Source organism: Scomber scombrus, chromosome 1 (genome assembly GCF_963691925.1).
Source record: "Scomber scombrus chromosome 1, fScoSco1.1, whole genome shotgun sequence".
Taxonomy (NCBI): domain Eukaryota; kingdom Metazoa; phylum Chordata; class Actinopteri; order Scombriformes; family Scombridae; genus Scomber; species Scomber scombrus.
This window is the reverse complement of record NC_084970.1, coordinates 7,004,181-7,029,904: the sequence shown is the minus strand read 5'-3', so window position 1 is coordinate 7,029,904 and position 25,724 is coordinate 7,004,181. Positions and strand designations below refer to the sequence as shown.

General features: G+C 41.0%; 1 protein-coding gene across 1 annotated transcript in view; it reads left to right on the top strand.

Annotated features, from left to right (window-relative positions):
• adamts18 (ADAM metallopeptidase with thrombospondin type 1 motif, 18) overlaps positions 1 to 20,269 on the top strand; it is a 58,002-nt gene extending 37,733 nt beyond the window's left edge. The window contains exons 17-24 of the mRNA XM_062415051.1: positions 6,692 to 6,812; positions 8,150 to 8,276; positions 13,680 to 13,884; positions 15,986 to 16,180; positions 18,078 to 18,148; positions 18,301 to 18,466; positions 19,588 to 19,783; positions 20,154 to 20,269. Coding sequence (XP_062271035.1) covers positions 6,692 to 6,812; positions 8,150 to 8,276; positions 13,680 to 13,884; positions 15,986 to 16,180; positions 18,078 to 18,148; positions 18,301 to 18,466; positions 19,588 to 19,783; positions 20,154 to 20,269 — 1,197 coding nt within the window. The remainder of the gene's footprint in view (positions 1 to 6,691; positions 6,813 to 8,149; positions 8,277 to 13,679; positions 13,885 to 15,985; positions 16,181 to 18,077; positions 18,149 to 18,300; positions 18,467 to 19,587; positions 19,784 to 20,153) is intronic.
• Positions 20,270 to 25,724: the final 5,455 nt, after the last annotated feature.

Here is a 25,724-nt window from a genome sequence, read left to right as displayed (position 1 = left end):
AAGCTAGTCTTCTCTCAGTCCCCTGGGCTACTGACATACTGTAGTTAAAAGCAGGAATGATTGGCCACTAAATCCAGGAGAAATACCATGGTGATATTTCCTAAAGTGCTTCACTGGTCTCTTGTTGGGCCATCAGGAAAATGTGTTTGTTTTGGTTGCTATTTTAGAAAAGAGGCTTCTGTTTGTGGGCAGTTTAGCAGAATAGCTGCTGTTGTTGGCATTTGAACGGCCCATTGTGCAAGATGAATGCTTGCAGAGATGCAGCTTCTATTATTGTCATTCCCAGAAGAGGTTGTAGGGTAGATTAACCATGATAGAATCATTTATCCCCTATCGTGGTTGTTTCTAAGAAAATTCTGCCTTCTACATTGAGTATGGGAAATTTGGGGGGTAAAAATTTGGGGATTTTTTTGAAACTTAAATCTTTTTGGTTTTTAGTCATGGTAATGGTGTGGCTTGAGGAATGTCGGTCTGTTGGTCAGTCGACCACTTTGGTCCAGACTGAAATATCCCAACAACTACTGGATGGATTACCATGAAACTTGGTACAAATGTCCATGGTTCCCAGAAGATGAATCCTCATGACCGAGGGATATGTACTTTTCTTCTAGCGCCACCAGCAGGTCAAGGTTTTCACTTATCCTGAGAAATACATTAACATCTATTACATGGATTAGCACAACATTTTTACACAGACATCTATGGGTTCTAGATCCAATCCCAGTACCTGCAAACCAATCAGCCTCAGCTCTATTTGGTGGGTGGTGCTAATTATGACATGTTTGCATGCTAACACGTCAAACTATGATGGTGAAGATGGTAAACACTTAAGCATGTAAGCATCGTCTATGTGAGCATGTTGTCATGCTTGAGATAGCATTTACCTTAAAGTCATGCCTGTACAGCTTCACAGAGGTACTAGCATTGCTGTCTTGTTTTGCATTTGGCCTTTGTTCCCGTTGGTAATAATAACAGTGTTTTACCAAGTTTATTGCTGAGATCTGGGAACATGGCAACGTCGCTAAAAAGAAGTTACATGGGGCAAGAAACATGAGTATTCAAATGAGCAGGGAGGTTTTAAAAAACGTCCAGGTTAGTCAAACCTATTAGAAAAGAAAATGAAACTGAAAGGTTCAGACAGACTTCCTGTCTTTGACCCACATTGACCCATGTTCATATGTGTGTGTGCTTACTTTCTAATTTCACTTCCAAAATGTAAATAACCTGGCAAAACTGTTGATTGTCTGATTGTCTAACTACTGTTTCTCTTGCCCTGTTGGACTTAGCAATGTTACCATATTCACAGAACTCAGCAATTCCTTTAGTGAAATAAGGGCAAAACCACAAAAAGAAGATGCACAAAAAGACATTTTAACAATCTGAAATGTATCCTTTGAAGTAGGAAGCGTGCTAAAGACTTTCTGTCTGTGTGTCCCAGTCATACATCTGTCCAGCAGAGCACTCAGCGGTAGCATGCTGCTGATCTGCAGATGACACAAGCATAATCTCTATAAGTATGTCCTGTAATTACAAAAAGGAGAAAGGGGTTGATAGAGAGAAAAAGAGAAAGAGGGAGGGGGGGCCAGTGAGATTAAAAGATTAAGCATTCTGCAATTGAACTCTTTGGATGTGAGAAGTTAAGGTCAGAGCATAGGGACTTAAACTGCAAATGAAAAGCGCCAAATGAAGGAAAGCGGGTAGAGTTTTTTTTTTCACTGCTTATCTTCATCTGTTTCACACATTCTACTTAACTGGCACTGTCACAGAAAAACTGCTAGGAGGGGAGGGCGCATGCACTGATCCCCTCCAGACTCTTACTCAGCTTAAAACACTCAAAGAAAAACAAATGTTGGGGAGTGTGAGCGTAAACTGCGACAAGGTGTTCACATCTGCACAGCTGCTCAGCTGGTCGGGGGAAAGTAGGGAGGAGGAGGAGGAGGGTGAAGAAGTAGCTAAGAAGAGGAGGAGGGAACAGACATAACATATGGCTGCCTCAGGAGGTCTCAGTGGATACCAAGTAGGATTATTCCCCCTGAGCTGACATTCTTGTTGTATGGCATGGCGAGGTCATGCCAGTCCAGGGCAAAGCATTGTGGGTGAGATTGATATCTATGTCCGCCACATTGTAATTCATCATCATCTCATCTGACTTGATGAGCAGTGAGGTTGTTGGGTGGAGAAAACCAAGACACTTTTTCTATTAACCTAAATAACACAGGTAAATATTTGTACGTCATTACAAAATAAGAGCCATTTATGCAGCTCAAACATCTGCTAATACAATTTTCTGATCCAAAGAAAAGAGGATAATTGAAGTCAAATGAGCTCAGTGCAGCTGTATTTTGTGTCTGTGCTAAAACATATTATTTTCCCAGCTTGTTTGTACCACCCTCAAGCGGCCAAAATACCAGTTAATGCAGGATAAAGGTAGAGTCTGTGATTCTGGAGAAAGATTGTTGATATTTGAGCAAAACACACAAACAAATACACTCCTCCCTTCGTGCTTTTTCAGAAGCTCAGTCCCCCAGTTTCATGGAATTGCATTGCCATGGCAACAACCAAAAGTAAAATATGGTGGAATCCACCGCAATGAGACTGTTGTATCTCATGTTGTGTCTCATGTGAGCACAGCAGCACCTTCGTCTCTAAGGTGTTTTTTGCATGCCTAATGTCTCATCAAGTAATCAGGGTTCTTTAAGATGGCTCCTGAAATGAACTGGGATATTTTTAGGTGGGCGCTCCTTCCATTTTCACATGAAGATTAGTTTATTTATCATGATCAGTGTGCTCAGTGAGCGTGAAAGCAATTGCTCAATGTCCCTCTGGCTTTAGAGGAGCTTTGTAAAGTCTTAAAAAATAACCCTGCTTTAAAAACTTGGGGTGCGGAATCTAATAGAAGAAGGTACTGAGTTGCATTATGGGATTCTATGTTAACTGGCCATGGTATCTCTCTTCCACTAGTCAACGGGTGTTGGAGATGGAAGACTATCATCTCCTCACACAGACAAATGCACTGATGACTTCCCCCTGTCCTGTGGATGAGCATGAACCCTGTTACTGATTGGCTGGAATGTTATTTGGTTCAAATGTATTTGTTTGGTCTGATCTAATTATTTTGAATACTATACAATAATAATAAAATTTCCTCTCCAAGGTGTTTTTGTGCACACCTGTCTCATGAGGTAATCAGGATCCTTTCAGGTTGCTCTTGAACTGAAACTGGGTTATATTTAGGCAGGCACTCCTTCCATTTTCACATGAAGATTAGTTTATTTATCATGAGATGTGCTGCTCAGTCAACAATTGCTCAATGTCTTCTATTGCTTTAGAGGAGCTTTGTAAAGTCTAAGAAAATAACCCTGCTTTAAAAATCTAATAGAAGAAGGTATTGAGTTGCATTATGGCAAGTGTAAGATTCAGCTTTTTTGCAGCTTGAGCTTGAGACTAAACATGAGGATATATTAGCCTTTGCTGCACCAATTTAAACTTTTTCTTTTTAAATTGTCTCTACAAGTTCCCCAACTTTATGAAAGTTGTCCTTATACCATTTCACTTGAAAATGGAAACCAATTAGTTTCCTTTTGACACTAACATTTCTGAAATTGTATAATAACCATATGATTAAAGTGTGTGAAAACTCACTACTTCACTTTGCACCCAATCTCTACATGCAATATTCATTGCAGTTTGTGTTGTCAGTGAAGATTAGGTTCAGTCATTAGCTGACTATAGAGCTTAGGTACATTTTTATGTATGTATGTGTTGTGACTAAAATCACAGCTGTATTTTGGTGCTGCAGTTCAGTTGCTTTGACTACCAAGAATTTCACAAGACCAGTGTAAGTCCTGTCCATGATACAGTATTAAGGAGCTGTTGGGTAGCTTGAAAAAGCATGAAGTCATCATTGCTGTCGTGACTGACTAGATCGTGGGATTTTGGTTTTGTTGATTTTGTTGATTTGGGTAGGTCGAATATTAATCTTTCTTCTTACTGGTTTTGGTGTTTCATTGTCTGTCAGATGATGAGCTATGGCTGCAGTTGTCCCAGACTGAACAACTGGAAAGGAGACAGGTTTGGATATGTCTGAAAGTATTGTATTGTTTGAAAATGAGTCTCTCTCCTGGGAGACAATGTTAACGCTGTGGTTGGTTGGGTGTATTCAACATTATGTTTGGCTTCAGAAAGGGACATCAGTTATTTAGAAAACTTGAAGGTCCACTACCGAACACTGTTTTTTATAGCTGCTGGTTCACACCACTGGTGATTGTTTGGTGAAAGAACAACAATGTTGGTAAGAGTTGGTTTGCTTGGATAAGCATAAAGTCCCGGTGTGGTTAGTGGTGCAGTTGTTTTGTGGAAAAGGGTTTGTGTTGGTTTGGGTGGATATCATCCGTAAAGGAAATGTGGGTGTTAAAGTGTAGCCAGTTCCCATGCAGTTTAGTTGAGGTAAGGACCACAATTTCATCATTTTAGGCTAAACATCCTGAAATTTAGAGGGGGCACTGAGGCAGTGAAAGAACAAATGGTAAACTGTGGTTTGGCCTTTTGGCTTGCGGCCAAGAACACGTTAGTAATGTGACTGACAAAGGTAGCTTGGTAACTTTCTAATAAGACTATACATTTGCATTTGATCTTAAGGAACATTAGACAGAACCTGATAGTGTTTAGTAGGCAAGATTAAGTGTCATGTGGCCATTGGTAATTGATGGTGATGGACTCTAGAAGACATTGCACTGTTAGCCTTGTGTGGAATTAATGAAATCTTTGGATTTAGGTGATATTATCAGTGCTTGGTGGTATGAACAAAATCAAAAGGCTATCTATTTCTGCACTTGAATGCACTTGCTTTCAGATTTACATAACATTCTCTCATCAGTGTAGAATGATATGCACAGCAGGTTTCAGCAAGCAAGCCTAATTCAAGCTTTTGCCAAGTTTTGAATGACATCACTACAGATAACAGATTACAAAAGTAGATAAGCTTGTTTCAATGGGACATTATGTGAATGTTCATGTGCCTGCCTCTGTCAGAGAATCTGGACATGCCCACATGGTAAAATGTAAGTTTTTCCTTCCAGCTTTTAACAAGTCTGCAGGTACTTAAACTCAGTATACAGATGTGTTTGTCTCACATTAGACATATTCTTGCTCCTCTCTTGATACGCACTTTTTCGCTCCTATTTGATACTGGGCTGACTGTACTCATGGAATAGTTAACAAGCAGCAAAAAGGTGATTGGTCCAGTCAGTGGAAGCGCCCCAGGACTGTTGAATGTGGATCGAACCCAGGAGGTACTTGGCTTTCTAAGTTGGAGGGTTGATGGTGGATTCTTTTGTACTTTAGGACGTGCCCAAAGAAAATACACTTGTCAAAGCTCATTATTGCAAATATTGATAGACTGACATGTTTGTCAGATATTGGACTGGAAGTTGACAGTTGGACATAACACAATTTGCCAAATGGATGGAGGATTAATACCCACCCAACCTGAACTAAACTGAGTTGGGCTGTGAGAGAGACATAACTATACTGAAAACAATCCACCACAGTGTTTTGAAACGGTTTAAAATGACACACTATAACCAGGGTATGTAAAATGCATCTCAAACTAAATTCTTCATCATGTCAGTGAATCCTCAGAGGGTTGCTTTAATGATAGCCTGTTGCTTCTCCTGTAATGGGTACGTCTGCTTTCATTCATCTGTTAATCTCTGCTTGACTTGAGTGTCCAAATAAATCGTGCAAAAAAAAGGTAACTTAGAATCACCAGTCAGTTTAGAGGATGTGGTAAAAAGGAGCAAACTCTTGAAAGAAAATGGAAATTGTCCCTCACATGTGCACTGTACCGCCCAAATAAAGTGACCTTATAATAGTGTGGTCAACCAGTTTGGACTAAAGAGGGGAAAAAACGTTCCTTAATGTTTCTAGAGCCTTTTGGTTAGTAGGTAGCACTGAGCAACAGCTCAGTGGGACTTGAATGGCTGAAGCATCCTGCCACGTCCTCTCTAGGGTTACCTTTAGTCTAAAATAGAAAACCCCTCACTAAGAGTTATTTATACATTTTGACTTTGAATTGATTAGTTATTTCAGTTATTTGTCAAAAACCAAACATCCACTAGTTCCAGCCTTTCAAATGTGAAGATTTGCCGTTTTTTTCCTATTTGCTACCACTTTGAACTCAATATCTGAGTTTCGTGTGCGTTTTCTGTTGGTCTGACAAAATGTATCTCTATTTACTGACATGTTATAAATGAAATACATGGGAAAAAATCACATTCATCAGTATTGAAAATAATTATTAAATGCAGTCCTGTGGGTTTGCCGAAAAGTTGAAAAATGAATAATACTGACCACAAGTGAAACGCTCTCTAACAACTCCCTGGGTTGCAATTGCTGACCACTGGTATGTGTTAAAGGCCTCTATTGTGTTTTATGATTGATATGTGAACTTGACATGATTCTTCACCTTTCAGTTTACACTGGTAGCCTAGAGATTACAGGGAGGACGGTTGCTGGTCTGATTCCCTAAAGCATCCGGGAAAAGGTAGTCTTAGTGGAAAACTCTTGGACAATCAAAGCGTAGCTAAAACAGGGTGATGCTCGGTATGCTTTCCCTGGATGAATAAAGGTTAAAAAAACAGACTGTAGAGTATGTGACACATTTCTGACTGACTGTGTCGTTGCCTGACAGATCCTCCTGCAGGGAAAGAACCCGGGTGTGGTGTGGGAGTACACGCTGCCTCGCACTGAGAGGAAACCCGACTACAGCTGGGGTGTGGTGCGATCTGACTGCTCTGCTCCATGTGCTGGAGGTGAGACTGTGTGTTTGTGTCTGTATGTAGACCTGTACATGAGTATTTGAGGGAATAAACTGCAAGAATGTTGTGTGTGTATTGTGTTTTGTACATTAATTGACCGTTTGACCCTTCAACGATTGTCCAATCCCAGCTTAGCAACCTTAACTAGGCACAGCAGGCCTGTCAAGCTTTAGATTTCTCTACATGTTGACATGGTGTGCATAGGGCTGCAGTAAGAGCAATACACTACATCTAAAGAGTTTGGAGGGCGGTGTCCTTTTACCTTCCTGCGTACAGTAGTAATGTTAGAGGAAGTTAAATGCTCAAGCACATCGAGCCAGAATGACTTGAGAAAGAGTTAAGTTTGCCAAATAAAACTCTTGTTAAGTTAAGGGTGAAAACATTATATTCAAACAAATATGTAGGCCAGCAGCCAAACAGGGACATTAAAAGTCTTGAGAAGATCTTTCCTTACTTATAATACTTAAAACTAGAATACAAGAACAATTATGACTGACTTTTTCTCATGACATGCAGCTTTAGCCTCAATATTTCAGCACAGTATCATGTATGTAGCCATCCAATGCATATTTAAGACTCGCTTTACAAGATTCTCATTTTAAAACGAGTAAACTGGAAACATAAAAAAGTCAGACGGAGGCTAGCAGTTAGCTACAACTACCAAAATCTGCCAGAGGTTGTCATTTCAGGCCAACAAAATCAACTGTCACTGGCATGAAATGAACGCCTGCTTTTGTCTACCTCTGTCTGAAATCAAGGGCCCATTTTTCAATAAAAATCTTCCATCTTTATCAGTATAAATTGTGAGTTGTTTAAGAACAAGGAGCTTGCCAGGCATTGTGATTAGAAATAAGTGTGTAATGTATATGCATATCTATCTGAATGTTTGTGTCTGTATGTGTCGTTAGATTGTGCAGAATTCCCTTCTGCTACAGTGTGGTTCAGGAAGTGTGTTAAGGCTAATGAAAAGCACCTTTGTCAACTGAGAAGTTTCGACTGTGTTGGTCCCCAAAGACTCACAGTAACCCTCTCTGCTTACTTGTCAGTGGATGGAGTGTGTTTGCCTGACTGTGGTCCTTGTTACTCTGCTCTCCTCTGTCTCAAGAGGCTGCAACAGCCAGCAGGCAGTTATACAGACTGAGCTAACACAGAGATCCTCATCCATCTCTCTCTGGCTTCGAATATAGTCTGAAAGAGGAATCAAATTTAAAGTTATAATAAACAATTTTGAGTTCTATATTGCAGGCATGAAAGCTGAACATGTCAAATTGCCTGTAAGAACTACATAAACTCTCTCTCTCTTTCATTCTATCTGCCTTTCTCCCCTTCAGGCCGTATTTCTACCAAGGCTATCTGTCTGCAGGACCAGAAGTTGCAGGTCAACTCCACCATGTGTAATCCCCACACCAGACCAACACTGGGCTCCCATCTCTGCAACACTCAGCCCTGCCCTGCATAGTAAGTGCTGCTGTATTTCTTGCTGTACACTTGGCTGTGGGATATGTGGCATGTGTCTTTATGTTGCCAAATTTTCAGGAACCTAAGGCACTGTTTTATTACAGGCACACACACTCACCGTGGTTGAGCAGTCTAGAGTTTGCCTGTGGTCCATTTGCTGTGGCCAGCCACTACTCTGCTCAGCCTTGTGTTCCTCTCTTCTCTCCATCCTCGCACTCTTTAATTTTTTCCCATTTTTCCCCCCATTTTCCTTTTAGAGAAAACACATGAAAGTCCTCCCTATCTTCTGTCTTTTTGAATTAGTTTCTGCTTATTGCAGTGTTCTCTGCAGCTGTATGTCCATCTGAGTGACAAGCACATTTTAATCATGGTATCATGACAAATTCATATAATTATTTCTCATCTTCATGTCACTGATGTCCATCCTTGTTCCATTTAATTTAAACATCCTCCAGAGCGGCTGGCAAGCAGACCATTAAAGATGAATCTGAAAGTTCTTATTGTAGACAATCATAACCAGTAGTTGAACCCAGAACCAGACATATAAAATATACACAATCTTTTTTATCACATGCAATTACTGTGAACCATCTGACACATTTTAAGAATGTATTATTTTAAGCACAGTTCAGCTTTAGCTACTACCAGTGGGGTCACTGAGGTCGTGCCCTCGATAATATTTCTGGGACTCTGGGATTCTGAGCTTACACATATTGGATGTGTGTAATGTTAGACTGTTGGATCTTAAAGTATGATTCAATTTTTATTAACCTTTTACTGTTTCAGGCAAATAAAAGTCTACAGCCATACTGGTGGCTCAGTGAGGCTGTATAGTCACGGCTTAGGCTTTGATCTAATTACTGATGTCACCATGCTAACATGTTCACAATAATAATGATAAAATGCTGATGGTAAGCAGGGTAAAAAAAGGTACCAGTGACTCTGGTGATCCCTTTCCTTTTCTTACATGGGTGTGGTTTTGTTTGGAAATTTGGACTTGGGTATTTTCTAAAATCCTGGCTACGACCCTGTGAGAAGCATCTTATTTCAGTCTGACCCCGAGACATGAACCTCAACCAATTTAGTGACTGTTTTTGTCCTGAAGTAAATACAAGATGACATTTCCAAGTTTTGAATGGACCTTTTACTCAAGCCAAACACTTGAGTATCATCATCCCTTTCGTACATTCTCATGTCCCTACAGACGAAGCTTCCTGTCTCACTCTGAAGAAGCGAAGATCATGCCCATGTTTGATCTCTGTTGTCTAGACATTGCGCTTCATGGCATGCATTTTTAAAGGAGTGTGCGCATTTGGGGACCGGTGCAGCAAGCAAAGGAGGAAACCAGGCTAAAGTGCAGTGGAGTAACAAGTTGAAACAGCAACTGAATAAAATGCCTCTCTCCTATGTAGGCCTTTGGCTGAGGGAACTGGAGCTAGCTTGATTTACAGCACTGCTCCAAAGAACAGGCAGGGAACCGTGTCTTGGGTTCAAAGAGAGTACACACACACACTCGCACAAATGCACACACACACGGGCGGTATGCGCATTTACAGGGCAGATGCACACATATTTTCCAAATGTATGACGCAGAAATAATGTATTGGGGATCCAAACCATGAGGTAAAAATAGAAATACAAGCTGCTTGCGTGTAATTTTAAGGTCATTTTGTCCAACGTCGGCCATGCCGCAACAAGTTCAGACTGAACTTTCTCCTGTGTCAGGGGTTGAACAAGCCAGGCAGCTATCGGTTACACCTCCAACATACAGCCTCTGTTTCTCACTAAGTTTCCCACCACCCGAGAGGACATTTCCTGGCCCTAATCTTGGGCATACCATTTCTCTTATCTCGGCGAAAGGTATAAAACAGCCTCGCCGCATGTCCCGACCTCCCCCCAACTTTTGTTTGAGGGGGAAAAAATGGTACGACCCATATAAATAACATCAGTGCAGGTTGTCCATTCAGGAAAATAAGCAGTGTTTGACACCCATGGATTTTATTGTACAGTAGCTGACACCGTTTCTCAGCTGGTTGCGTGTACGGCCCAATTTATGGGTGCTGCGCGGGAAGAAAAATTGAGTTGAGTGAGCAGCATGAAAGCTTTAATGACTGCATTAAGACTTCCAGGATGTATGGGCACGCATTCAAGGGCCCAACAGAGAAAAGGAAAATTGACAATGAGGTGGGATGCGTTTGTGCTCTATATATGCGTGTGTGTGTCTGACAGGAGGGGGAATGCAAAAGTGGCTGCTTATCTCTGCTGTGTGTATCTCGGGCGCTGACAGGCCTATCCATGTTTTATTGTGCAGAGACGGCAAGATTCCCACAGGGACCGACCAGTCTAGCCATACAGAGCCAGTCAAACCCCACCAGCCTCCCCTCCTCCCCCCACACTCCATTTCACATATACTCCCTTTTGCTTCACTCCCCGTGTTGCTGTGAGCCTGTCAGGGAAAATGGGAATGCTTGACTGTGGTGTTGCAGCAGTTTTCTGGGCATAAAAAAAAAAAGGGGGGGGGGGGGGGGGGGACGCAAGGAGAATTTTTAAGAAGTCAATCTCCCAGCCCAGCGTGCAGTTAGGAGGAGATATGGCCATATCTTATAGATTTTCCTTAAAAGTTTGTCTTGTGTTCCCCACAGCTCAGCCCCTATCCCCACCTCCCTCCACCCCTTCATCCTCTCTACCTCTGTACTTCTCTTCCTCTGCTGTTTGAAGTTACCTTGTTCTTTTTCTTGACGGAGGCCATCTGTAGAGTCACTTATAGCAGGTCGGGGTTTTCTCTTTATGCATCACGCGCTGGCAAATGTGGACAAATACAAGTGCTGTATCTGTGCTAGAGAAGATATATAGAATGACTTATATTATTAACCCAGTATATAACAAAGAGTAAAACATGTCTTTACTAAAAGTGAAGAATTTAACACATTTATCAAGCAGCTTACTCTAACTTACAACAAAGTGTAAGAGTAACATTTAAGAGCAGCTCACAAGTGTCTCACATGATTAATCACATGCATTAAGCACACGTGTGGCAGATATAGAGCAGATAGAGAGAAACAATATATATAAATGTGTGTGAAATTAACATCTCCAGTATCAATTACCATCTGAAATAAATGAACAACAATCTAATATAGTATATGGTATAAAAATATTAATAGGGATGCAAAATAAGGAGAAGGAGAAATAAAAATGTAAACAAAGAAAAACAATCTGGAGGAGGAAAGAGATTTTTCATGTGGTAAATGAGGTCAGAGACAGCATGCAACAAAGGGAAGATAAGCTTCATTCTTATTGTTTAGGTCCAAGACTAATTTAAATAAATGAATTAAAAAAAAATAAAACTACGGTAATGTTCTGTCTGTGTTGCAAAGCAGCAGCTTCAAATGGTGGGCTAAACACTGTTTCCTCAATTTACATGTTACTTCAGATAATACATTGACCAATGACATCTTACCTCAAAATTTAAATCTAAATTTAAGGTGATTTTTAACTAATAAGAGAATTTAAAATCTTACGTTTTCAAGTAAGAGTAAATGTGAATTCTTTCGATTTTTATCTTTTATTTAAGTCCACATTTTCACTCGAAGCAGATTTCGATTTTAATGCTGACATCCAAAAACAGCAGGCGTCAACATGACCAAACATTACGAAGAATAGGTGGATATATTGGAGAGAAGTGCTTAAAAAAAGAAATAATGCTACAATGTTTTCTTTTTTCAAGCAAAATGAGTACAGACGAGAAAATCTCTAAGTACACGAAACCACTCAAATGTAAAAATGTAAAACGTGGCTTTGAAAAAAAAAAAAAAAAAATCCATCATTTTGCTATGAGTCCTGCTTTGTGGAAATATGGCAACCTGTTTGGCTAAGGTAGTCATTTTGGTATATTATATACAGAATAACTCAAGTAGAACTTAACCGCTGGCCTCCAATCAAATTCAATATTAGGTTAAGAATAAATGTTCGTTCATTAGTGGTAACTGGTCAGCAGCCATACAAGTAGGCTGGCTAAAAATGCAACGGCGAGTTTCTCAGAAACTCCCCTGCAGTATTGCACTGTTCTACCTCAAAATATGTCAGTTATTGAAACATTTCAGAGATACAAATTACAGTTAGGTCAGTGGCGGTTTGCAGCGAAGCGGAGTGGCACTTCAGCCACTTTTCCCCAATGATATATTGTTATTTATAAGCTAGGGAAAACAGAGGGAAAAAAAAGCAAACAACCCCCACGCCAAAAAGTCCAAACCGATGCTTTCGGGTCCCAATGGTTCACATCTTTCCTGTTTCAAAATTGTAGTTTAGTCCCGCTGCTTCATTTTTTTTCTGCGGGGTTTGAAAGAGAATGAAAGCATTTTTCTTCCCCTGCAGCAGGTCGGCGGCGCAGGGAGGAATGGGTCTTTGCGGTAGCATGTCGTCTCAAAACTGGACTGAGCCATCTGCCCATCTCTCCATCTCTCCTCTTCTAAGCCTGCGGTTGTCAGACCACTCATTTGCTGTAATCTCCCCCTTCAGCCCCGATGCCAAGACAGAAGCTATTTCAGAAACAGCAGTAGCCTTTCATCAGTGGCAAAGCTGGATTTCAGAGACACCAAAGGAGAGGAGAAGACGGGAGAGGCACAAAAGATGGAGAAAAAAGAGACGAGATTAGAAATAAGATGACGGGAGGAGAGAGGACAGGTGAAAAGCAGGAGTGAAAAGAGGAATGAAGAGAACATGAAAGGACAAAAGAAAGGAGAGAGGGAGTGCAGTCCAACATCTGTCTGTAGCCTTACTGTATGTTGTGTATTGCGGTTGGCCCTGGAGACCTGGGAAAGCTGTTATGGAGAGCTGTATATACAATATGATTTTCATGTTTAGTTTCAGATACGAATAGTGTGGATAGAGACGGATAAGAGTTTGTTGCCAAAGGAATATATACTCCGGCCTGTGTGTTTTCTTTGTCCCCAACTACCAATATGTGCACTGACAAAGATCAATGTGCAAAAATATTTCAAGTATGTTAAAAGCAGGTCAGAGTTTTCTATGTCCCAGTTTCACAACTTTTAAGAAAAGCAAGACAAGTCATATCTCTCTTTGTATTTGGAGCTTTTAACCACTTAATAACAAGAGGTTTTCTTAGTGATAGTAATCGTAGTAATTTAGGGTGAAATTATGATTTTCTGTGTGTGTGTTTGGGTCCAAAACTAGTGTCGCAGTGTAGAGTTTGGACCTGTGGTTGGGTATCCTGATTAGGAGCTCAGTCATGTGGTTGGTATCCTGATGACAGAGGCTGGGTTTACTCTGTCATAGCTCCATATAGTATGTCTGTGCAAATGCATGCATGTACAAAATTGCATTTCGTACATACTATCCTTCACTAATGACTATGTTAACCGTTGGGCCTCCCTCTACTTACAGTTGGGCGACAGGAGACTGGGGATCTTGCAGCCGGACGTGTGGAGGAGGTCAGCAGACGAGGACGCTGCGCTGCCTGAGGAAGGTGACCTACCAGAGGGAAGAGGTGGTGGCGCACTCCCTCTGTCCCGTCATCTCTCCAGCTCAGGTCCAGCCCTGCCACACCCAGGCCTGCCCTCCCGAGTGGAGCACCGGATCCTGGTCACAGGTGGGTTCATCCACAGGGTGAACATTTTAGACAAAACATTTAATAATGTTCTTGCTCAAAAAGACAAAAGAACAAAGACTTCTAATAATTTAATAATCAGTATGATGCTGAGTGTATGGCTGTTGCCATAATAAGCTGTAAGTACTCTATGCAAAGTCTAGAGTTTGATTCCAAATAGATGCAAACCTAACGTATATCATTCACAACTTTGACATTAAAAATCTTTATTTTGAGGCTATGCTGTACACAAATAAATTAAAAGTTATTTGTCTTGATTCACTTAGTTGTAGTAGGTCTTATTTTTAGGAGAGATTTTGATGTCATAGTAGGAAAAGCACAGGTTACTAATAACATGAACAAGGACTCATCAAGGATGTTCTATTCTATAAGTGTCCCTGTAAACCATGATAGTGAAACAGTGAGCCAGCGTGCACACTACCAGGACCCTGAAACTGAAGCAACTGTGTGGAATTCAACCATCATTCATGATTTAGACCTGTGTTTTTTCTGTGTTCTGTGATAAAGGCTCACAGTAACTTCTATACTAGCTTTTCAAGCATGGTGACATGCTGACAGAGAGTTTAGTAAGAAAATAGGTTTCAGTCCATGTTGATCATACTATATATATATACCTTCTCTTCTTTGTTTGTTTTGAAATCTATGTTTTTACTGTTGGGGTTGACTGACATGTCTGCTCTCTGTCACAATTAAGTTAATGGGCTGAAAGTCATGTAGAGCCTTTCCAGCCTCACCTTCAGCTGAAACACAGTGACATGTTTAGATGTCTGCATGACAGAAAGACACACTGAGAGGAGATGTGGCACACACACACATACACACACATAGACTTTCCTATGCAAGCTGTGAGATGTCTCATTCGGGCAAAAACAAACACTCTGCTGCCCTCTGTTGGACATGTGGCAAACAGAAGAAAAAAAATCAATTCAGTACACAAAGAGCAAAAAAGGGAAAGAAAGAAAGAGCCACGTTCACATTTTTTATGAATGTGGATAATAAGTGGTCATTAGTTTTCTCTCTTTAGTCTTACATTTTAACATGAATTGACTGAGAATGAACTTTACCTCTAGTAATCAAATCATTTTATGTATTTATGGTTGTAAGCAGTCACCCAACAATTTTAACAAATAGAATAGAAATATAAATAACATTCCATTATGTTATTTAATTCTATGGCTATTAACCAAGTATGACTGGACGGTTTTGGCTGGTTCCTCAGTAACCTCAGTGCATCAAACACATGACAGCATTTTATTTGCTTATTTTCCTGTGTACAAAATTAATGGCTTGGCAGCAGATCTGATGATTTGTCAAACTTTCTGGAATGATTAGCTTATGTGACCTGCACAAGCTGCACAGCCCCGACACTGAGCTGTCATTCAGCTGCCATTCTTTAAGACAGTCGTGTCATGTTGTCCCCTTGTCGGCAAGAGTTCAGTCGGCGGTCAGGTAGAGACGAAGCCAGTCTCTCTGAAAAGATCAATCGGACCTTGTGACAAAAGGACAAAATGAGGCAGGTTGGGGCGTGTGTGTGTGTGTATGTGTGTGTACGTGTGGGGTTATGCATGAAGATGGATAAGCACAGATGTGTATGTGTGTTTTTGTCTAATAAATGAATGCGATGCGGTTGCATTAACTGCTCTGACGGCTGCGGTCGTCAGTCCCAGCGGAGCAGTTTGACTCTGTTGTCCATCTCTCTGCAGTTCACGTGGAGTTTACAGCAGCACGATCTGCTGTCTGTGGACACTTTGATGGGTTGGGGTCACATTCATCTCCGAGCTACGCTTTATTGTGTTTAATGTTAGGCCATAATGAGCTGTCATCAAACCGGTGACCTTCTGTTTGCTTGTCCACCATGTGGTGAATTACAAATGCATTTACAGTGTCCGTTCCAAGGATTTAACCTCTCATAATATGGCATATAGTGCTTAAATGTAAGGAGAGCTGAAGGTTAAAACGGCATGAGGTTAAGTTACAGTATGTGGGAATGTATTGTATGTGTGCTCCTTTACACCTTGCTTTTTAAAGTGACAACCCTCCTGAGTACTCTTCTCTGTCTTATGACTTTTTCTTTGACTCACAGTGCTCGAAGACCTGTGGCCGTGGAATGAGGAAGCGAAGCGTGTTTTGCCGCAGCACCGATCCCGTGGCCAAAGCGGTGGTGGTGCCCGACAGCATGTGTAGACAGCACCACAAACCCAAAGCCCAAGAGACCTGCGTCCTACGGCGCTGTCCCAAGAACGAAAGGCTGCAGTGGATCCCCACTTCCTGGGGAGAGGTAGGGAAAAAAACCGACGTGAAACTCAAGGAGCAGAAGCGACAAAAATAAATTGTGTTGTTTTCAATCAAGTCATTTTGAGGAGAGATCCACCCTGAGGCACTTGGAAACTGTCTCTGGTGGTGCACCTCGCATTTTTTCGGTCCATTCTTGCGTCTGCTCTAAATGTAGAAGTTATCAACTCATACTGAAACAAAATCGCGAATGCAAAGGCGTTTCTCAATTGTTCCCATTTTTCTAAAACACTCGCAATCATACAGGAAAACATCCATCACAGGACAGAGAAAGCAGTTTCACAGCCAGCAGCATCAATAGACCAGAATGCAATGCAACATCAAGATGTGTTTTGAGTGAGGACGGAGACTCTTGCTTCATCTGGACTGGAAAAACAATCAGCAAAGCTCAAATTCACATCCCTTCTCTGAGGTTGTTGAAAGGCACAGCGGCAAATGTTGGGAATGTTGGAAGTAGATGAGGCAGGTTGTAGAAAAATTAGATAAGTGAAAATGAATAATCAAATAAATTATAATACTTTATCTTAAAGTAACATGGACTCTGAAATTAATTGGTTAGCAGATGGAAAGAAAATTGCCTACAATTATTTCTGCTTTTTCTTTTTAGGTAATTTATCAAAGTAAAAATGCAGTGAAAGATTCAGCTTGTGAAATGTGAGGATTTTGCCACGTTTCACATTTTCATCACAGTAAATTGGTTTTGAATTATTGGTTGGACAAAATGAGATAATAATTTGTAAAGTTCTCTCTCTTGACTTGTGGTTGGCGTTTTATACACTAAACTATGAATTCATTAAAAATAAGAAAAGAACAAAAAAAATGTTACAGTACTAAAAGCAGCTCTCAGTGCTCTACACTTATTATACTGATATTTATGACAGACTCTACAATAAAAAACATGTGTATGGAGCATGCAGACTGAGTGAATATAATAATTGGCCATCATTTGCAAATAGCAGCCTGTCGACAGCCACTTATCTTCCTCCCTCGTAGAGAAGAAGCAGGTCAATCTGCTGAAGTGCCCACGTTATTTTACCAGCTTTTGCTCAGCAATCTTGCCAGTTTACCCCTGAGAATACGCTTCTTCCTGCTGGTGAATTATGTCATAAGATATTATACTCCATCAAGGATTTGCTTATAATTTTGAACACATGCTGGCTCAGCACAAAGCTAATTAGTGTCCTTAAGACTTAGATTTTAGACACATAACACGGCTCTTGCTGGAGAACAATATGTGTATTTTGCATTGATCAATCATGTTTTATTTGTGTTTTTATTAAGTACTTGATGGCATCACCATGTTGGCCATTAATCATACAGTTCAACAAGCAAAAATCTTCTTATCTGCCTTGGTGGTGTAAAGTACTATTTGCTCTTATTTTTGTAAAGTGAATATGGAATCAAAACAATATTACAAAAACACACACACACACACACACACACACACACATATATATCATCACTGTAGAAACCTTGTATCTCCATATTTTATCATTTTTATTCCTTTTCGAAAAAATCATTGCTATTGGTCATCCTTTACGGCTGTCTGTGGGTTTCTACAAACATTTAGCCAATGAAAAGTATTAAAAAGAGTTTCTGACTAAATGTTGTTACTCCATTGCATCCACTGGATTTTTCATTTCCTGAAAAGTAACAATTTTGGGCACACAAGGTTTGTGCCCGCCGGCGACAATATACACTGTCTTCTCATCAAAAATAATGACTGAAAAATTACTATGTGGAGCACTTTGTATTTTGGCTCTAGTACTACAACGATAAGTGACCTTGTGTGATGTCTGCTGCTATGGGAACCGTCCGCATTACAGACACACGCACACAGTTCATCTTCTAAAATTGTCCCTCCTGCCTGCACTCTGTTTCAGTGCTCCAGGTCTTGTGGCTCAGGCATCCAGAAGAGAGAGCTTCGCTGCGGGGAGAGAGACTTACAGGGAGGGTATGTGCCTGCGGCTGCACACCAACACATCCGTCATGCTTTAATAGATCTGCACAGACACTTAAGACCCACTGTGTCAGTCTTGTATTATCTATTTACTGTCCTTTCCAATTTTTTTGAAAATTGCCTCCCCTCCCTCCTCTCCCACACAGGTATGTGGAGTTCCCCATACGGAGGTGCAGGAATATGGCCAAACCTTTGGTGGACCTCCAGCAGTCCTGCAACCAAGGTCCGTGTGTGGAGGTCCCCCGAGTCCTCCCTGGCAGGACCACCTCTAGTGCCGTGGTCTTAGGCTGGTACTCGTCTCCTTGGCAACAGGTGCTTTTGCTCTTACTTTGATCTACATGGGAGACTTTTGAACTATTGTACATATGCACTCCAGCTGAAAGTCTTCCAATTTGGAGCTTTTATTCACTGGTGACACCTCCAGGCGGGTGAACACTGTCAGAATATATGTCTGCCACAAAAAAACGATGTAATGGTGGCGCAAAACATACCTCAAGGTCCACTTTCTAGCTTATTCCTGAACTTTTAAACATATCTCATGGCCTTCCTCACCAGATGGAGTTTGCTGTGTTGTCATAGAGATCGCTCAGTCATCAGCATGTGATCTAAGTGTGGAATTTTGGTGATCATGGATAGACAGTTAGAGAAAGATATACATATTAGCCACATCATTCAATTGTGTGATCAGCTGCTTTCCTTCTAAGCTTAAAAAAAAGAACTGTTCTTCAGATGAACAACATTTATTTTTCATCTCTCACCTCATTGCTTTTTGTTTACAAGGCCCTTTTCTCTGGGCGGCCCTGGCATGAGGACGCCAACACAATATCTGAGCCAGAACTCTGATCAATACAAGACATATGACCATGAGTGGCTTTTGTTCACCAACATCTTTTGTTTCCCCAAACCTCAAAGGCGGACTGCACAGTGTAGGTGGTGCTAGTTCACAGGCGTAGCTTAGTTCTTAGCCCAGAGTGAGGAGTAGGCCTCAGATGTAATCCAAAAGCTCGAGTCTGCTCCAGAGCCTATCAGGGCCTATGTGTTATATCATCTTTTATGCAAAAAGTCTTAAGGGCAACCTCTTATAGCACAGTGTCTTATTCCGCTTGATCTCGAGCTTGTGATCCTTGTATGTCTCCACCAGAGAAGATATCTCCTGACAGCTAGCTGGAGGGCAAGTACATGCTGTATGGGATGTTTGTTTTCTTCATCTGTTCTTTGTCTCTGCATAGACTTTTCCTCCATGCTTTCCCCTCCTTCCTCTCTTCCATTTATGATGATTCCCTTTCCTCCGTGCGCTTCAGCATTTGATCTCCTTCTCCTATTTATAACGCCGTGCCCACCCCTCTCATTTCTCTTCTTTCTAACTCTACCCTTCTTTTTAATCCTGTATTTCTGCTTCTGTTTGTCTCTCGCCTCCGTGGTTTTTGTCTCAGTGCTCCGTGTCCTGTGGCGGAGGGGTCCAGACTCGGTCCATCCAGTGTCTCCGGCAAGGTCGCCCTGCAGCTGGCTGCCTGCCCCACCATAGGCCCATCATCTCCAGGGCGTGCAATACACACTTCTGCCCCGCTGCTCCTCCGGCTCTAGCACCACACCCCAGCCGGGTCACAGCTGCTGGGCCTATAGCAAAAGGTAAATTCCTTAGAGGGAAAAAAGATTGTTCATCCTGTTAAATTGAACTATAACCCTGACATTACATGAACTTTATGGAATGGTTCCTTTCATCTTTCCTGCTCTTCCTCAGTCTCTATATCTTGATGGGTTCATGTTCATGTCCCGCTGAGGATTAAGCTTAATAACATTGGTTAACCCTAAGTTTTTATCTGGCATCATCATGTGATGTTTTGATCATTATAAATGACAATCCCTAGATTTTGGAGTGTTGGTTGGTCAACTTGAAGACGTCACCTTGATTTCTGAAAAACTGAAATGACCCAGTTATAAAAAAAAAAACCTTGTTTTTGCAGAAAAATGTGCCTGATCCTGTGTTTTCTCTCTACAGGTGAACAATGTGTGGATCATTTCAGCTGGTGCCACTTGGTTCCCCAGCACGGCGTTTGTAACCACAAGTTCTATGGACAGCAGTGCTGCAAGTCCTGCTCCAGCAAGAGGCCATAGAGCTGCGATACCTCTCGACAAGTGGATACGAGCCTCGGGAGGAAATGACACCACAGAGGCCATTTTGGAGGCAATAACTCACAACACACAGAACTGTGCTCAACAGCGTGTGTTGTCTTCCTGGAGTACTTGACTAATGATTTTTGTAAAGAAGTAGAAGAGAGAGATACCTCTTCTTTTTTTTTTAAGAAGGCAAGGTGGCTGTTGACGCTCATCTGCCAAAGTGGTGTCAAGTCATTGATTGGAACTGCAAAGACAGTGCAAAGCACAGCATCTGAAGACATGTTGATGTATAATAATATATACTGTCTTGTCATTTTGTTGAGTGTGTCCCTTTTGAAACCTCCGAAAGTGCAAAGCCATCAAGAGAACGGTAAAGGACAATAGCGTTTGTAGCTTGCTTATATGTTGTATATTTAAAGGCGTCTGATTTCATATGCCTTTATTTAACTTATTATGGTTCCTAATATATGATTTTACATTTTGTCAGTTGTACAGTGGATCTGTGACGTTAATTCTATGTTTGGATATTGCATAAGATCGTGCAGTCACTCGTGTATCCACCTTATGAGATTTTATATGAGGCATTAGTAATCAATGGTCAAATGTCCTTTGCACTTCTCCTCCACACTCTCTCTGCTTGTTATGTTTACTGCTGCTGAATCATACCGGGATACATTTTTTTCCCTGTGCATTCCATTCATGTTAACGCTATGAAAAAAGTTCAAAATTTGTGTATGTAAAACATTTTATCCCGTCACGTTGTAAGTGATCGTTTTTATCTCACTTGTATCGTTATGGTAAAGCAACTTGATCGTCTAACTGTCTTTCTTTTCTTCCCTGCATACTCTCTATCGATCAAAGCCACAACAAGGTGAACAGTGTGCAAACGTTGCCTGCAGGCCAGGGGGAGATCAGAGTAGGGCAAACAGGGAGAGAAGAGGATGATTGTAGGGTGAGCGTGGGTGCACTCTAGATAGCAAGAGGTTTTGCTTGTTGAAAAAAAAACGTGTAGGTGTGTTACAAGTCTGATCAAAATGTAACTCTGGTGTGGCAGAGATTTGGCTGGTGGACTTCAGATAAGTGATGGTACAGTCATATTCAGTTTGGTGTTGATGAACCACTACATGACTCACCAAACAGCAAAAAATGGTCTGAGGGCTTAACTTGACTCGTTGCAAACAAATGATTGTTTTTCAAGACTTAATTTAAGATTATTCTTTATGTCTCATTGTATCTACAACTGTTCTACTTCTGCAACATCCATATCTATCCTGGTAAGTGGGCAATTACAGGTTAAAAGATGTCAACAAGTCAAACTGGGCTGAATGTGGAAGATTTTTTTTAGCTGTTTAGGTAACATGAAATTTGGTTTCAACAGTGTTTAAATGACTATTTCAATGTGAGGCAGGACCTAACTGTACAGTATAATATGGAATATGATAACTAACATTTTTTTTCTTAACGAAACAAATTTTCATGAACATTTATTCATGTTTTTATATTTTGGTGTCATGTAGCAGCTGGAGTAAAATGCATCCCAGTCACAGCATAGATACACTTTCTAAATGAAACCAATCAGCTTTTGAGGAAATTTACTCAATTAAGTTAATTAAGAAGTGTTTTTTTATGAAGTCAAAACTAAAATTAATTATATTTCATGTAAAAAAAAATATGATCAAACACTTCATAAAATGATGAATACAAAAACAGTTTTTGTATATAATACAAACACTCTCTTCAACTCCTGAGGTAAATATCTGGCTCTTTAGCTGCAAACTGTGCCACTATCACCAGCTAGTCATTTATTTTGTCTACTGTTTGCTTTTGAGCAGTTAGCATTCTGTGTGCGTTTCAGAGGCTTTTCACTGAAAAACAGCTTTCTGCTGCTTGAAAATGAAACTGATGAGATCAATAAAGTTGGAGGCCAAAGAACCCAAACAAAACGATAGCCATTTGTGTGGCCGCTCAGTGGGGATCTGTTTGCATCGTTATTGGAAACCTAAGATATTTGGTAACTTTTTGCCCCTCTCAAAACTTTCATAACTTGGAGCGTGCTGAGATTTATGCTACCAAACACTGTTTTTCTTATGGTGATTATGCCACCCTTTCTCGCGCTGCAGGGGCTGCAATTGCTCTTTAATCAACCCGTCTGCATGAATCCTGGAGCCTGAAGTCCCCACATCTTCTTGGCTGCATGCTGTTTACTGGCATGCTGTGAGGCAGACACCACAAGCTGGGGCCCATACACAAAAATATGAAGGCTCAGCTAATATACACAAATATGCCATGTTCACTGAGCATCAGGTTGGCTGTGAAGGTGTGTGTTTACTGTGCTTGAACGCCTGGGGGTGAGTGTGTGCTTTTGTAAGTTGTGTGTGCATGCATGTTTTGCATTCTTTCCTGGATGCATGTGTTTACTGGTTGCATTCATGCATTCACAAGTGCGTGTGTGTGTATGTGCGTGTGTGTCTTAAAAGGGGTGTGAGTGTGTTGGTACAATACATATGTATGTACCAACAACCCAGCTTATGATGTCTACCTCTCAGTGGGGCAGCAATTTTACCTCTGAGATGATGTGAGAATTTCTATTTCTCCATCCTGCTTTCAGTTCCAGATGGGACTCAATTTTGCCATCCATATTGGTTCATAATGGAATATTTCGATTATCTTAGCATGGGGAACCACACCGACTCCAAGCAAGAGAAATAAGAGGACTAAGCCTCGAATAAAGAGACAAAAAGTGGTATTTTTGTTTGGTGCCCTTGCTTGGATTTTGATCTGTATGTACATGTTGGGATGGAATTTTATCTCCGATATTTTTTTATTGTCAACCAAATTAAACTACCGGTCAAAAGTTTTAGAACACTGCAAGCTTACGATCTTTTTTCTTAAGGTAGTTGTGGCATAGCTTGGACTTATGTATAATGTATGATGAACCTCTGACCAACTACGTGCATACCAGAGGGTACTGCATGGTGCTGCAGAATGCTGTGGTAGCCGACCCTGGATCCAGAAAAACAGCCCCAGACCATCATGCTTCCTCCTCCATATTTGACAGTTAATGTCACACACTGAGGAACCATCCTTTCTACTCCATGTTTAACAGTTAATGTCACACACTGAGGAACCATCCTTTCGCCTACTCGACGGCGTACAAAACTCCTGCGTGATTATTTTAATGCATATTTTAAATTTTAATTCATCAGTCCATAACACCTTCTTCCAGTCTTCAGTAGTCCATTGGTGGTGTTTCATGGCCCAGGCAAGCCTCTTCTTCTTATGCTTGCTGCAACTCGACCTGTCAAACCTGCAACTGGAAGTCTTCTCTTCACAGTTGAAACTGAGACTTGCTTACTACGACCAATATGAAGCTGTGCTTGAAGCTGTTGTCCTGTGAGCCACCTATCACGCAAGCTGTTGACTCTCAGAAACTTGTCTTCTGACTCTGTTGTGGCTTTGGGTCTGCCAGACCTCTTTCTTTCAGTTTCCCCCAGTTTCTGAGTGAAACTGTACTCACTGACACCTTGACTTTCTTCGCAATCTCTCTGTAGGAAAGACCTACATTTTTTAGTGTTTTTGAATAATTTTCAGTTTTGGGTAACCTTATCTTTCTTTTTTTTTAACCTCTGGCAGTTCACCACTTACCTTTGTGCCATTTCAAGCTATTCATTGGACTTAAACTGCTTGAATTTCAATAAAAAAATGGAAACATTGGGGTGTTCCAAAACTTTTGACCGGTAGTGTATGTCTATAGCATTAAGAGTTAAAAACTACTAAGTCATTTTACTAGTTTTTTAATCAGATTAGTCCTTATTTGCAATATAATTGCATCTCAGACTGCCTTTTTATTTGTTTTATTTTACAGATACTGATTATATTGATGAGTTTTAAAGGTTTTACTCAAAAGAAAGAAGAGTTTTGTAGACAAACATCTCTATATTGTTCAGTGTAAAGTATTACAAAAACAATTTTTGGGTATTGGTACTGGCACTCTTTTGGGAAAATTAAATCATCCATTAACTCACCATGTAGTGGTCGACTGAAGTGCTCAAATGGTCTATTGGCCAGTTTGTCCACCACTTTGGTGCAGAGTGAAATATCTCAACCCCCATTAACTGGATGCTCATGAATTTGTATACCAACACTCATGGCTCCCTGACAATGTATCCTAATGAGTTTGATGAATCCCTGACTTCACCTCTAGCCTCAACCATGAGGTTGACAATTTTGGTTTTGAATCAAATATTCCACCAATGGTTGGTTGGGCAGCCATGAAATTTGATTCACTCTCACTCAACATCATTACAATAACTTTGGCGAACCTTTTATTGTCTATACAATGCCTTTATCAGAATATTTAATTTGTCAAATACTTTATTACTAAACTCTCTGCAGCCTCAGCTGTACTTTGTGCTAAAAATGTTAACGTACTGACACCGAAAACTAGAAGAACATGGTAAACATTACACATGCTAACCATCATTATTGACAGTATCGTCACTGATCAGATGTTAGCAGCTGATGTTAACATGCAGAGGGACTTTTGTGCCTCTCCAGTTCAGCCTCACAGCCACTAGCATGGCTGTATGCTCTTAGTCTCATTCAAAATTCCTCCTACATCACATTTGTTTCCATCAACGATGTAACAACCTTCCACTATAAGAAAACCTTGACTAAAGCAAAATAAGTGCAGCAGTTTAGCCTCCTTGGAAAGAGGGTACACTCACTGCACACTGAGCCAAAGTAGATGCCCTGGTCTGTCAACTCCAAAATAGGCCTGTCTCTCTTAATACCTTCCCTACCCAGTCTGATCGATGCAGGTATTTCTTTCCTGTTTTCAACATGTTCTCGAGGTCTATCTTTTTTTTTTCTTTCCTCCAGCTGGCAAAGTACCAGTGGTTGTCGGTCCAGCTGTAAGTCAGGGTCGGCTGTTATTTCCAGCCTCAACATTCCTCCACTAGCCGACTGTCAGGCAGCACGGCTAAGACGGTCGTTTGTGTGCACCCGGTGTGCAGTGAACCTTGATAGGACCCCTCACAACTGACAGTCAGCCTAATCACATCTTAACAGAGTTCCATCTTTGTATGTGTGTGTGTGTGTCTGTGTTTGGACTGAGAGAAAGTGAGAGTGATCTCTCTATTTCTTGCAGGGCTTACTCCGAGGGCAGGCTTCAGAACAAGTGAGAGCTGTCATATTTCAACGCCATCAGTACCTCTGTATCAGGCAGAGTTCACTGAGCACGTGCCCACACATACAAAAAGATAAAAGACACACACTCTTACCCCTATTCTCATTCCCCCCCGCCCCAGATTTCTTTCATCCCTCTTTCTCTCACTCTCACTCAAACACACACACACACACACACACACACACACACACACACACACACACACACACACACACACACACACACACACACACACACACACATAGGGTGAGTGGCTGCCTGCAC